The sequence below is a fragment of the Capricornis sumatraensis genome, chromosome 6, assembly GCF_032405125.1.
Source record: "Capricornis sumatraensis isolate serow.1 chromosome 6, serow.2, whole genome shotgun sequence".
In the NCBI taxonomy this organism is placed as follows: domain Eukaryota; kingdom Metazoa; phylum Chordata; class Mammalia; order Artiodactyla; family Bovidae; genus Capricornis; species Capricornis sumatraensis.
The window spans coordinates 13,481,344-13,495,982 of NC_091074.1; the positions used below are offsets into that span (position 1 = coordinate 13,481,344).

Sequence of the window (14,639 nt, forward strand, 5' to 3'; positions counted from 1 at the left end):
ACAATGGACTGGAGCCCATCAGCCTCCTCTGTCCATGGAATTCTCCTGGTGAAAATACTGGAGTGGGTTCCCATTTCCTTCTCTAGGGGATCTTCCCCACTCAGGGACTGAACCCACATCTCCTGTATTAGCAGATGGGTTCTTTACCACTAGCACTTATTCTAATTGCTGAAAGGTTGGAAAAATCAAAGAATGATCTAGGGAATTTATAATAACACTGAAAAGTAAAAACACATGCAGGTTATTTTTTCCCCATGACCTGTTTGACCTTAGATATATCACTTGATAGCTCTGGGTCTCAGTCCCCTAATCTGTAAAGTGAGGCATTGGAATCTCCTGCTGACTGGCTGAACTGTGGTCCACCGCTCCCTTGCTGTAGCGCTGTATTGTTACATGAAGGCTGCAGTGAGAAAACGTACTCTCTATTGTGTCTGATTCATGGCAGCTACTCAGTAAGTTCACGGGGTGCTCTGTGATTACCTAGAGGGGTGGCAGGGATGGCTGGAAGGGAGACACAGGAGAGAGGGGCTGTATGCACACATATGGCTGACTCACTTCATTGTACAGCACAAACTAACACAACACTGTAAAGCAATTATACTCCAATAAAATGAAAATTTAAAATAAGATAAAACAGCAAAAAAGAGATAAATGAGACAAGTCAATATATCAGGAGCTTTTTAGCCACTCTTTGCAAAATTCTAATGAAACCAATGATCTAATACTTAAAAGAAAAAACCTGTTAGAAAAGATACTATGTTTGAATCTGCAGTATCATTTTACTCAACAATTTGAATCCTAGTTGAAAAATTATATTTTAGCTGTAACTGTTCTGAGGCATGGGCCAACTAAAAACTTCTCATTACATAATCGAAAATTATGTGGGTTGTCTCGATGTTGATTGACTTGGCTTGATGGAGTCCTGTGGGAAATCATGCCATTCATTTCTGATCAAATTCACATTCCAACCCACACATTCAGAATTCTCACTGACACCACTAAAGTGAAAGGAAATTGAGAACCAGATCTCTAAGAGACCGAATTGAAGGTTTCCTTTGGGTTCTTGGACCTAGGTTTTAATTGTCCATTTTAAAAATAAATTTTTATGTGTATTTATCTTTCAGTAGGATATTTTTTTAGTCTGGACTCCTAAAGAATGAACAAGATGTATTAAAATGTGAAATAACACTTTCTGAAAGTGAGAGTAGGTAGACAAAAATACTCTAGAGATTTTTTATTAAAATGCCATTTTTGTTCTCATGTGAGGAAAGAGTCCATGTATGAAATAAAGAATATTAGGAAGACTATCACAACTTAGAATTCTGTGGGAATCATGGGGTTAGATTACTAGAATTAGGAACCACATCCCAGAGTTTCCCTGGTGGTTCAATGGTTAAGACTCCCTGTTTCCACTGCAGGGGACATAGGTTTGATTCTTGGTCCAGGAACAATGATCCCACATGAAGCAGGGTAAGACCAGAAAAAAAAAAAAAAAAAAGGATACACCTTCTATTTTAGCAAAAACAACCAAAAACACACTTTGAAAAATGCATTTGCAAATGAGAACATGAGGAATTTTTCACTGGTACCAAATAAGAATGTTTCTAGGACATTTTTACATTATTGCCCCATGAACTTAAAATCAGTAAAGTTTAGAATATAAAAACTGATGTGGAAAAGTAAACTAGTCTGCTGTAAGTTAAAAAAGAAAGCATATTCATTACTTGGTTCAATAGCGATCATATAAAATGGAAAACTGATTTCCGTTAGGTATTTAGCAAAGTCACAGGTCTATGGCCTGAAGAATAAAGAATCTTCTCTAGGAATATGTTGCTTCATGGTTATATTCATTTTAAAAGTCAACCCAAGGATAACAGTTGCTTCCTAATGGCAAAACCCAAAACCTGCTTTGTGGCATTGTCTGAGCAATATTCATAAAGTAAACTAATATGTTAAAAGTTACACAGACACACAGTCCCAATAAAACATGTCTACAGTGTGTTAACATTCCCAGAGAAACAAAATCAGTAACAGTATTTTGGAAGAAATCAAGGAGTATGAAGATAAACAAATTAAAAATTGCAGGACACGAGGCCAGTGGGAAGGGTTTTGGGCAATTAATATATATTTACAATGGAAAATAGAAAGTAGAGAAAGTGAAGTCGCTCAGTCGTGCCCGACTCTTTTGTGACCCCATGGACTGTAGCCTACCAGGCTCCTCTGTCCATGGGATTTTCCAGGCAAGAATACTGGAGTGGGTTGCCATTTCCTTCTCCAGTGGATCTTCCCAACTCAGGGACCGAACCCACGTCTCCTGCATTTCAGGCAGACGCTGTACCATCTGAGCCACCAAGAAAGTAGAAGAATAAGTTAAAAATATCAACAGCCCTTCTCCCTTTTCTCCGATGAGAAAACAATGCAACAATGAAATCTTTTTTAATCTATGGGGAACAAAGCTATCCTTCTCTTGATGTCACTGAAAAATTTTGCACAAGAGTCAACTCCCATCTGTGTGATGAGGTATGGATTGCAACCCACCCAGAATCCAGCTCTGAGTCCCTGCACAAAAGTGGCAGGAAATTCAGTCTCTCTTGCAATGGCAGTCCCTTCTTCTCCAGGAAGACAAACATTCCAGAACCCAGTGAGGCCAAACCAACAGACTTGTCCTTTTGACCATGGCTACCAATCCACTGGGGTGGCCACCAAGAACCTTGCTGGCAAGCCACCTGGTTTTGAATCCAGCAGTTCTGGGAATTCCACACAGGGTAGTCTGTTAAAGCCAAGAGCTGTGTTTTTGTGGGGAGAGTGGGGAGGTGGAGAGTAGGTATCCTCCCTGTATATCCCAGTGGCACTTTCAAAGCACAGGGTGGGGGGCTCCATCACCCCAGGATGACAGCTCTACGGGGGTCTACCTTCTCCCCTCTCCCTTCCCACCCTGGGCATCATCTGTGATCTCAAGCTGGGAAGGGCAAGAATTAGAAGGACAAGCTTCTATGAGCCTTTGAGCAGATTCTTCCTGCCAAGCCACAAGAAACACTGGGGCTGGTGCCCTGGCTCCCTCTGTGCTTGAAGTGAGAGGGTGGTGGCCATCCAGGTGGAAGAATAAATGTAGACTAATTTAGGGATAATCTGTGCTGCACTGGCATTGCCCATTTCATGGACCAGCGGGAATTCTGAGCGCCCACCCTGCATGGCTCTGCACGGGTCACCTCTCAAGCATCAGCCCCACCCCCACCCCCTGGATGCTCTGGTGCCAGCAGCACTGGCCTCCCTCCTCCTCTTATTACTATTCTCCTTCCCAGCACAGGGCCTTTTCCAGCCTCAAATCCATCCTTTATTCCTCTTTCTTTCCTTTTTGAAAAATGAATTACCCTGGGAAACTTTTCAACAATTCCTCTCTAAGTATTATCACAATAATGATGTTTCCTTGGAGAAATCGACCAGTAGACTGACAGATACTAATATTTTATGATCTATCTGTAATTTCTCGGTAGAATTGCCACTTTTATCTGACTCTTCTCTAATTTTATCAGACCCTAAATCATTGCATTTGGACTGCTGTGAAACTTGAACTAAAGTGTCAGGTTAGGACACAATTTACAATGAAACTTTAGCTTCCAGAAGTGGAAAAGTAAATCAGTTTCTACAGTTTTACTCTTTATAACAAACCAGGATATAAAATTCTAGGCATTTCTCCTAAAGAGTTATTCACACACATGGAAATGATATATGTACATTATTTATTGTGGAAGTTCTGAAATAGGAAAATAGTGAAAATAATCTAAATGTTCACTCTATACATAGATACACAAATTTATGCATAATGGAATAATGAGCAAATATTAGGAAAATAAAACAAGAAAGCTCTTTTCACTATGACATGATCATCAAAACATGTTAGGGAGGGACTTCCCTGGTGGTCCAGTGGCTAAGACTCCAAGCTCCCAATGCAGGGGACCTAGGTTCAATCCCTTGTCAAGGAACTAGATCCCACATGCCACAGCTAAGAGTTTGCATGACACAACTAAGAGAACAGCCAAATAAATAAATAAAAATAGATATAAAAAAAATGTTAGGGAGTTTTGAAAAGAATTAGGTAAAGACCACTGGATGTAGTATACAACCATTTTCATAGAGTAGGAAGAAAAATAAGATACATTTATATTTGCTTATATAACTGAAATATCTCTGAAAAGATACATAAGGAAAACATATGGTTGTTTGTCATGATACAATTAGACTGGTGGGGACAGAAGTAGGAGCAAGATTCCTTGTAAACACGTAAACATACCATCTACTAAAAATACATATTTTAAAATATTCTAAAACAAAGATTAATGGGTAGATTTTCAGACTTTCATTTCTGAACAAATTGGAGTAACACGGCCCAGATTTACCCTGTCATCTGAAAAAACAAGAAACAAACACACGTGAAACAGTGGTTTTCAAGATAGCAGACATCTAGGAATGAAGGACACTGATTCCTGAGAGATGGGAAAAAATTAGGTGAGACCTGGAATCATTCCCAGCTTGCTTACTTGAGAGAGTCTCCAGGTTGTGGTGTAAGGAGAGGAGCCTGGTGAGGCCAGCCTAAATCGACGTGGAGCCAGGAGTCTAGGGAGAAAAGGGCAGCTGGAATTTCAAGAGCAGAAGAGAGTCACAGGGGAGGGAGCTCCCGAGGGTACCCCCTGAGTCCTCCGCAGAGGACTGACAAGAGCCTGTGCGTGAGAAGAAACTGCCCACAAATACAAAAGAACCACTAGAAAGAATCAGAAGGAACAGTGGCCAGAAGGCACCCAAGGCTGAAAAGAGAGTCTGTTCCCATCAGACTGAACAACCCGATGATCGCAGGACCTTGACTGAAGCACACACAGGGTCTTGCCTTAAGGGTGTGAATAATTTGTAGATTATGCCTTGCTTAAGGCTCACAAAAGGGTCAAACTACCTCCAACTGCATCCTAGAACAAAGCTCAAAAATGTTCAAAATATCCAGCACCCAAAAAGTTCTGTATCTCAAAGAAAAATTTTTTACGCATGCAGAGAAGCACCAAATGCAATCATGAAAAATATTCAATTAACCATAAAGATAGGGAAAGAAGGAAAAGGAAACAACAGATGGGACATACAGAAAGCAAAGAAGATAATTGTTTTAAACCTTAATGTTTTAAACCTTAATGTTTTAAACCTTTAATCACATGAATAATCATATTAAAAGTAAGTGATCTCAGCATCCCAATGAAAAAGCAGGGATTTTTAACAGCAAGATGCAACTATAAGCTGCCAACAAGAAAACCACTTTAAATATAGACACAAATAGTTTAAAAAGTAAAGTAAAAAGGCCTAACAGATATAAATATTAGTGTTCCGAGAGTATAAATCTAAAGAAAGCTGAAATGGCTATACTAATACCCAAGCAAGATCAATGCCCGAGTAAAGAATATTACCAGAGGTGATGAGTCATTTTGTAATGAGAATGAGGTCAATTCATCAAGAGCACATGAAATTCCTACACATATATGCACTTATTAATAGAGTTATAAAATGCATGAAGCAAAAATTTGATAGAACAGAGGAAGAGATAAACAAATCCAGAATTATAGTCATAGATTTCAATATCCCTCTCAGTAATTGATACAACAAGGAGGCAGAAAAATCAATAAGCATATGGAAGACTTGAACAACACTATCAACCAGGTTTACCTAATAAATATTTATAAACCACTCCATTCAGTGGCAACAGAATACATTCGTATAGATCACATTCTGACCCATTAAAAAAACCCAATAAATTTAAAAGGATTCAAGTCTTTCAAAGTGTGTTCCCTAACCACAATGGAATTACATGTAAATCAATAACAGAAAGATCTCCAAAAAAACATCTCAAATAGTTGGAAATTAAATTACATACATTTATATAACCCATAGGTCACAGAAAGAAAACAAAAGAGAAAGTTTGGAGTATTTGAACATGATGAAAATGGGAACACTGAATATCATATTTTTGCAGAATTCTTCTAAAGCAGTACTTAAGGGAGACTTACAGTACTAAATAGCTTTATTAGAAAAACATCTCAGATCAATAATATCAGCTTCCACCCTAAGTAACTAGAAAAAGAAGAGAAAAGAAAGTACAAAGTCAGTAGAATAATTAAACTAATGAAGACCATGGAGAAATCAATGAAATATAAAACTGAAAACAATAGAGAAAAATCAATGAAACCAAAAGTTAATTCTTTAAGCAGATCAATAAACTTCTAGCCAGACTGACTAGGCAAAATAAAGGAATAATATAATTTGCTCAGCACCATTAATCATTGTGGAAATGCAAAACAAAACCGTAATAAGATACCGCCCCTGTTATAGTGACTAAACTTCCAACTGCCCATATCAAGTATATGAGGATAGTAGCAGTTGGAACTCAAATACAGCTGGTGGGCATATAAAGTTACAAGCACTCTGGGAAAGAGTTTCACAGTTTCTTAAAAGGTTAAACCCACACCTACCACATGATTTAGTCATTGCACTCCCAGGCTTTTTCTCAAGAGAAATGAAAGCATATATCCACACAAAGATTAGCACACAAAACTCATAGCAGCTTTATTTGTAATAACCCCAAACTGAAAAAAAACCCAAATGTTCATCAGTATGCAAATATATAATCAAACTATAGTATATCCATGCAAATGGAATACTACTCAGCAATAAAAAAGGAAGAAACTATTAACAGACATTACAACGAGAGTGAGTCTCAGAATAATGACACGAATGAAACGAGTCTGACGCTCCCAAAGAAGAGTACATACTGTATGATTTCATTTATATAAAATTCTAGACAATTCAAACTCATCTACAGAGATACAAATCAGTTCTGTCCTAGAGGAAAGGAATGAGAAGAGGGTCAGGAGAGAGGGAGGGATACAATGAGGAAACTTTGGAGGCACGATAGATGTGCTATTTTTTCCTGAATGTAATGATCGTACCCAGCGGTATCCATAAGTCAAAACCTATCAAATTTCCACGTAAAATATCTGCAATTCATTGCGTGACAACTATACCTTAGTTACACTGTCCAAAAGATGAATAGACAAATATGAATAAATACACAAATGAAAGGCTTGTCTCATACCAATCATTCACACTAATCAAGATAGGAGATGCTACTTTATCTAGGGCTTGGAAACAACGTCAGTGAAGGTAAGGGGGTCCACATGAATTTATTTTATTATGCCTCAAACTAACCAAAGATACATCCCAAGTTTAGTTTTTTATAAACTCACCAAGAAAACAAGATGTTGTGCTTCCACAAATTATTTATAATAAAAAATATCAATCTAGGATGTTCTCTTCCCAATGTCTATACTAGCTCCATATCTATAATAGTAGTAACTCTAGTTGGGAGATTGAGTCTGCACAGTGTAAATTCTGTTGCACTCTGGTCTCATGTTTTACACAGTCAAATGAAAATACATTGGTAGGACTTAAGATCTTTCCATTTGTGGTCCAGACTGAAGAGAACTGACAATTTCTTTTTGTAATTTTTTGAAATGCAGGTGTATTTTGGCCAAAATAAACACAGCTCAATGCCATGTTCCTTCAATATTACTGGATATTTTCATACATTCTAATGATTTTTCTTGCTGTGTTTAAACTGATGTCAACTAAGTTTACTTCCAGTTTTGACCATATCTCTGGTCTAAGAACATATATACCCAGCTGCATTCTGAATATCCTAATTGGACGCATCCTCTTCCCACACACCTAAACTAGTCCCTGCTCCATTAGATACAGAATTCAAAAATTAGGTACATGCAATTCCATTATGACTATTGCTCTTTTGGGGCTTCCCCAGAGGGTCAGCAGTAAAGAATCCCCCTGCAATGCAGGAGATGTAGGAGACGCATGCTCGATCCCTGAGTGGGGAAGATCCCCTGGAGGAGGGCATGGCAACCCACTCCAGTATTCTTTCCTGGAGAATCCCATGGACAGAGGAGCCTGGCAGGCTGCAGTCCACAGGGTCGCAAGGAGTCTGACATGACTGAAGCAACTGAGCGTGCACGCATTGCTCTTTTCTAACAGTGAAGCAAACTATATATTATGCTGGGTTATCTCTCAATTATGTTTTATAATCTATTATTAAGGACTGAGAATTTCTAATCGCTTAAGCCCAAGCCCCATGGATCCAAAGACGACACAGATGTATCAAATACGATCACTGAGGAACTGCCCCCAGGACGTGGTCCCATGCCAGTTTGTCCCAGCTTCAGCTGTGATTCCCTCTAAAAGTCAGGGCATGGAAAATGGGAAGAGAATATACTGCTGGAGAGAGAGCGAAAGTAAGGCACATCTGGTTCCAAGACTTCCAGTTCAAACAGAATTTTTGAAATGCATGAGATCCTTTGTGTTATTATTTCAATCCTGCTCACTTTCCTAGGGGAGAAATAAATCCCTCTTCCTGTCTTGTAATCTTTCCATCCACAGAGAGTATACACATATTTTTTAAAATCTTAAACTGAAGTGATTAGGCCAAGTACCATCACAACATACAAAGTCTCTGAAATATACAACACACTTAAATAAATTCACATTTATGTCCCTCTAGAGCATCATAAAAAGTTACCAACGGCACGACTTCAGTGAGTCTGTAAATTGGTGTGTCTTATTTACTTAGACATTTTAAAACATGCCTTCAGTATTTAGTGTCTTGTACTTATATGTATAAATATCCTTTGTTTCCAAAACATCTTCAGAAGTGTCACAAAAATTTTATTGACTGTGTTTTTACAGATTTGCTTGGTCTGCATAAAGTGTTCTCCAGTTGTTTTATGTACACATTTATGTAGCTGTCTCTCTTTACCTGGGGTAAAGAATCCTCCTGCAGTGCAGGAGACTCAGAGATGTGGGTTCAATCCCTGAGTCAGGGAGATCCCCTGGAGAAGGGAATGGCAACCCACTGCAGTATTCTTGCCTGGGAAATCCCACGGACAGAGGAACCTGGTGGGCTACAGTCCATGTCATCGCAAAGACTGGGACACAACTTAGCAACTAAACAACATCAACTCTCTTTAAACACTGAAACAGAAACAGCATTGCAGTAAAGAACTCAAAGACTTTGGAATCAGAGTACCTGGTTCAGCCACACCACCACCACCATCCTGGCCCAGAGAGGATGCTGGGCCCTCCCTCTCTTATCCTGTTTCTCCCAGCAGAACACAGGGATGGTATTCCTAGGGCTGCAGTAAGGATTAGTCAAAAGAACTGGACAAGAATCTCACAGAAGAGCCCAGCATACAGTGAACATTCAAAAACACAAGAGCAGGGACTTTCCAGGTGGTCCAGTGGCTAAGACTCCCAGCTCCCAACGTAGGGGTCCAAGTTTGACCCCTGGTCAAGGAACTAGATCCCACATGCCACAGCTAAGTGTGTGCATGTCGCAACTAAAGACCCCACATGCCACACCTAAAAAATTCCATGCGCCACAACTAAGACACGGCGCAGCCAAATACATAAATATTAAACACGCACACACACACGTGAGCAGACTCCTCTGGCAGTCCAGTGGTTAAGACTTCATGCTCCCACTGCAAAACAGTGGCAAAAACATTAAATAATAATAATAATAGAAAAACTGAAAAGCTGCTCCTGAATTGAAAAAAAAAAAATTTAGGGCAGGATCCAATGGTTATAAATTACCTCATTACATAGTAATGTGACTGCAATGCATCCTAGCAAGAGCAGAAATTATTATTTGATCAAAAGAATGTTTCCTAGAAAGGTAGACTTTAAAAAGAACATCATTAAAGTGAAAAGACTGAACTCCAGCATTGGCATGCAAATAAAACTAGTTCTGGTTGGTTATTTTGTTCTAACTGACCATCTCGTAGTCTGTTAAATGGACATGACCTGAAAATGGTAGGAGCATGGTGAATACATGTGAGAAATTAATTAAAGTTATGGTCTACAACTGTGTTTTCTATGTTTTTATGTGCCTGATAGTTTAAGATCTCTTTCACGTTAAGGAAAAGCCATAAAACCACTGATTTTCCCAACGTATCAGTCACTAGTCATCATATACTTCTCTCTGATGACAAACACACGTAGCTAATGTGTGACTCCACGGGGCGTGAGTGGCTTGAGAGCCTGAACTATGAGGTTCAAAGCCCATGGGGGTTCCAGGAGCGATCGGGGACCCTGTGAGAACTCATGTACGCTCACAGAAAACATGTGCTGAAACACTGTGCAGTGACCACTGAAACTTAAAGTTTGCTGTTTTTATCCCCAAGCAAAATGCCCGGTCCCCGATGCTCAGAGCCCTCTAAAGATGGTTTTCTTCCTTTCACAGGTCTCCCGTTATGGCTGGAGGGCTCTTTGCCGTGGATCGCAAATGGTTTTGGGAGTTGGGTGGCTATGATCCAGGTCTGGAGATCTGGGGAGGAGAGCAGTATGAAATTTCTTTCAAGGTAAGCCATCAGCACCCTTGCCATGCTAGGTCGATGTCTTTTTGACAATTCTAATGGAATGGCGACATTTCGTTTTGTGACCTGTGCTGTAAATTGACATCGAAAACAGACATGTCATTTTCCCACCTCAGCTTTTGGCTGAGAGAGGCTACTTCCTCCTGAAGCTTCCGAGAGACGCAGTCATGTCATCAAAGTAAAGCAGAGGAGAAAGTCCAGAATCCCACTTGCAGGCAGGAAACGCGCTGCGTGCGCACCCCCGCTGCTCCACTGGCGGTGCGTTCCTTCTCAGGTCCTCAGAACAGACAGACAGTGGCTAGGAGGTGAAAACAATGGAATTACTGGAGCTTCTACCCTTTGTGTTTGTAGAACAAACACACGTGTTGGAGAAGGAAATGGCAACCCACTCCAGTATTCTTGCCAGAAAAATTGCACAGACAGAGGAGCCTGGTGAGCCACACTCCATGGGGTCGCAAAGAATCAGACACAACTGAGCGATTTAATGGTTAAATGATGTATATATGTATAACTGAATCTTTATAGAATTCCAAAACAAGTGAGTTTTTTATTTTTATCTGATACTACTCAGGTTTCATTTCCCCTTGCTTAGACCGTAAGTACTTCTAAAATTATATACTTTATTACATATATTCTCAGTCGCTCAGTTGGGTCTGACTCTTTGTAACCCCATGGACTATAGCCCACCAGGCTTCTCTGTTCATTGGATAATCTAGGCAAGAATACTAGAGTGGGTTGCCACACCCTTCTCCAATCAAACCTGCTCTCCTGCATTGGCAGGCAGCTTCTTTATCCACTGAGCCATCCAGGAAGCCTTTATTACATATATATAATGTATACAATGTATCAGTTCAGTTCAGTTCAGTCCCTTAGTCGTGTCTGACTCTTTGCGACCCCATGAATCGCAGCACGCCAGGCCTCCCTGTCCATCACAAACTCCTGGAGTTCACTCAAACTCACATCCATCAAGTCGGTGATGCCATCAAGCCATCTCATCCTCTGTCGTCCCCTTCTCCTCCTGCCCCCAATCCCTCCCAGCATCAGAGTCTCTTCCAATGAGTCAACTCTTCCCATGAGGTGGCCAAAGTATTGGAGTTTCAGCTTCAGCATCATTCCTTCCCAAGAACATCCAGGGCTGATCTCCTCTAGAATGGACTGGTTGGATCTCCTTGCAGTCCAACGGGCTCTCAAGAGTCTTCTCCAACACCACAGATCAAAAGCATCAATTCTTCGGCACTCAGCCTTCTTCACAGTCCAACTCTCGCATCCATACATGACTACTGGAAAAACCATAGCCTTGACTAGACGGACCTTTGTTGGCAAAGTAATGTCTCTGCTTTTCAATATGCTACCTAGGTTGGTCGTAACTTTTCTTCCAAGGAGCAAGCGTCTTTTAATTTCATGGCTGCAGTCACCATCTGCAGTGATTTTGGAGCCCCCCAAAATAAAGTCTGACACTGTTTCCACTGTTTGCCCATCTATTTCCTATGAAGTGATGGGACCAGATGCCATGATCTTCATTTTCTGAATGTTGAGCTTTAAGCCAACTTTTTCACTCTCCTCTTTCACTTTCATCAAGAGGCTTTTTAGTTCCTCTTCACTTTCTGCCATAAGGGTGGTGTCATCTGCATAAAAAAGCCTTAATTACATATATATACATATATATATACACATATATTCTAATACACACATGCTGCTGCTAAGTCACTTCAGTTGTGTCCGACTCTGTGCGACCCCATAGACGGCAGCCCACCAGGCTCCCCTGTCCCTGGGTTTCTCCAGGCAAGAACACTGGAGTGGGTTGCCATTTCCTTCTCCAATGCATGAAAGTGAAAAGGGAAAGTGAAGCCACTCAGTCGTGTCCGACTCTTAGTGACCCTAAGGACTGCAGCCTACCAAGCTCCTCCATCCACAGGATTTTCCAGGCGAGAGTACTGGAGTGGTTATAAATATATAATAGCATATCAAATTTCAGGATTTGTAAATGACAACATTTACTACAACATATGAAGATCCCTGGTGGCTCAGAGGTTAAAGCGTCTGCCTGGAATGCGGGAGACCCAGGTTCGATGTCTGGGTCGGGAAGATCCCCTAGAGAAGGAAATGGCAACCCACTCCAATACTCTTGCCTGGAGAATCCCATGGAGGGAGGAGTCTGGTAGGCTACAGTCCATGGGGTCGCAAAGACACGACTGAGCAACTTCACTTTCATGAAGATCAGAAAATCAAAGCAAAATAAACTATGCAAAAGGTTTTCTTTTTTCTTTTATCCTTGTCATTATTCATATAAAAGATAGTGATTCTCACAAAATTTACCACACCCAAATCTTAGTAAATAAATCAGCTCTCTTAATTACCTCTATTATAAAGTCAAACCAATTCTTGCTAAAATAAAATGCATCCTGAATACAGTAAAAGTCAAACCTAATAGTCCAGCTAAACTTTTTGGATTTATGCATAAAAGAAATTGATAAAACTGGTTTTTATTCAACTGCAATAACCATATTCAGTGTGTTAACAGAAATGTTGTCTCCAAAGTGTCATAAAATAAACATCCCCAAAGAGAAACTCAGGAGACATGACTGAAGGCTTCAGGACATCTAGAATTTTTAATTTGATTGCTGGCAATAAACCTGGGAACGCTATTTACTAAATTAGTGCTTTTCGCCATTATTGAAACACATCTAATTTCACACCTTAGGCACTGTTTTCTCAAACTTCTGTATAGGTACATTTACACCATTTATTCAATGATATGTGATATACAAATGCTAGGCCAAGTGCTTTACATGCATTATATATTTTAAAACCACCAGCTCTGAGAAGTTGGTATTATTCTATTTTATAGATGAAGAAACTGAGACTTGAAAGTGTTAAAGATTTTTATATTAATTTTTTTAAGTTCTAAAGATTAAATAAACTGCCTGGTATTGCTTAGGGATTAAAATGCTCAGGTTGACTCAACTGCAGAGAATACAGAAACATAAAATTGTCCGTTCACCCAAGTCATATCTGCCAACACCATTCCCAAGTTCACAGTTACCCTGTTAGTCTCTAGCCCATGGTTCCTCTCACTGAACAGAGGAGTGTGTCTTCATTATAGCCAAGAGCATAGCCGCGAACTCTGTGCTGACTCCGGCAAAATACTACTGATATCAGATGTGCTCCAAAGCTGGAAGGAATCGCAATAATTCCTTCTGCTGGAAAAACAGAAAATTGCATCTGACTCCAGCAGTAAAGGAAAATACAACATCGCCACATTTGCAATATCAGCAGAAGTCAAAGAATGCTCTTTACTTTCCACAGTTCAAGAGGTTTTTTTGGTTTTTATATTCTCTTAATTCTTTAGGTTTAAAATACTATTAAGAAAAATCAGTATTGTACAAATAATAAATAGTGGAAATGGTGTAGAGAAAAGGGAACCTTCTTAATACTGCTGGTGGATTATCCATCGTTGCAGCCACTGAGGAAAACAATATGGATGGGTTCCTCAAAAAACAAACAAACAAAAAAAAACAGTTGCTGTATGATCCAGCATTCCCTCTCCTGGGCATGTATCTGGACAAAACTATAATTCAAGAAGACACATGCACCCCTGTATTCACAGCAGCACTATTTAAAATAGCGATGACATGAAGACAAACCTAAATGCCCAGTGACAGAGGAATGGATAATGCTGCGGTGCATGTATACAATAGAATGCTACTCAGCCATCAGAAAAAGAACGAAAAAAGATGCCATTTGCAGCAACATGGATGGACCTAGAGACTATCATACTAAATGAAATGTCAGACAAAAAAAAGACAAGTAATGTACAGTGTCACTCATACGTGGAATCTAAAAAAAAAAAATAAAAAAGCTACAAATGAACTTCTTTATGAAACAGAAATAGACTCACAGACATCGAAAACAAACAGTTGCCAAAGGGGTAAGCAGGGAAAGGATAAATTTGGAATTTAGGATTAACCGACACACACTACTATATATAACATAAAAAAACAGGACCTACTGTATAGCAGAGGGAACAATATTCAATATCTTATAATAACCTATGAATCACTTGAAACAATGTAAACCAACTATACCTCAATTTTTTTAATTTATTGAATTATTACTCATTTATTTGGCTATGCCAGGTCTTCAGCTGTGGCATGTGGGATCTATTAA

At 39.7% G+C, this 14,639-nt stretch overlaps 1 protein-coding gene across 1 annotated transcript in view; it reads left to right on the top strand.

The window, feature by feature from the left end:
* GALNTL6 (polypeptide N-acetylgalactosaminyltransferase like 6) overlaps positions 1-14,639 on the top strand; it is a 1,456,655-nt gene that overhangs the window by 1,311,489 nt on the left and 130,527 nt on the right. The window contains exon 7 of the mRNA XM_068974511.1: positions 10,340-10,457. Within this exon, the coding sequence (XP_068830612.1) occupies positions 10,340-10,457 (118 nt within the window). The remainder of the gene's footprint in view (positions 1-10,339; positions 10,458-14,639) is intronic.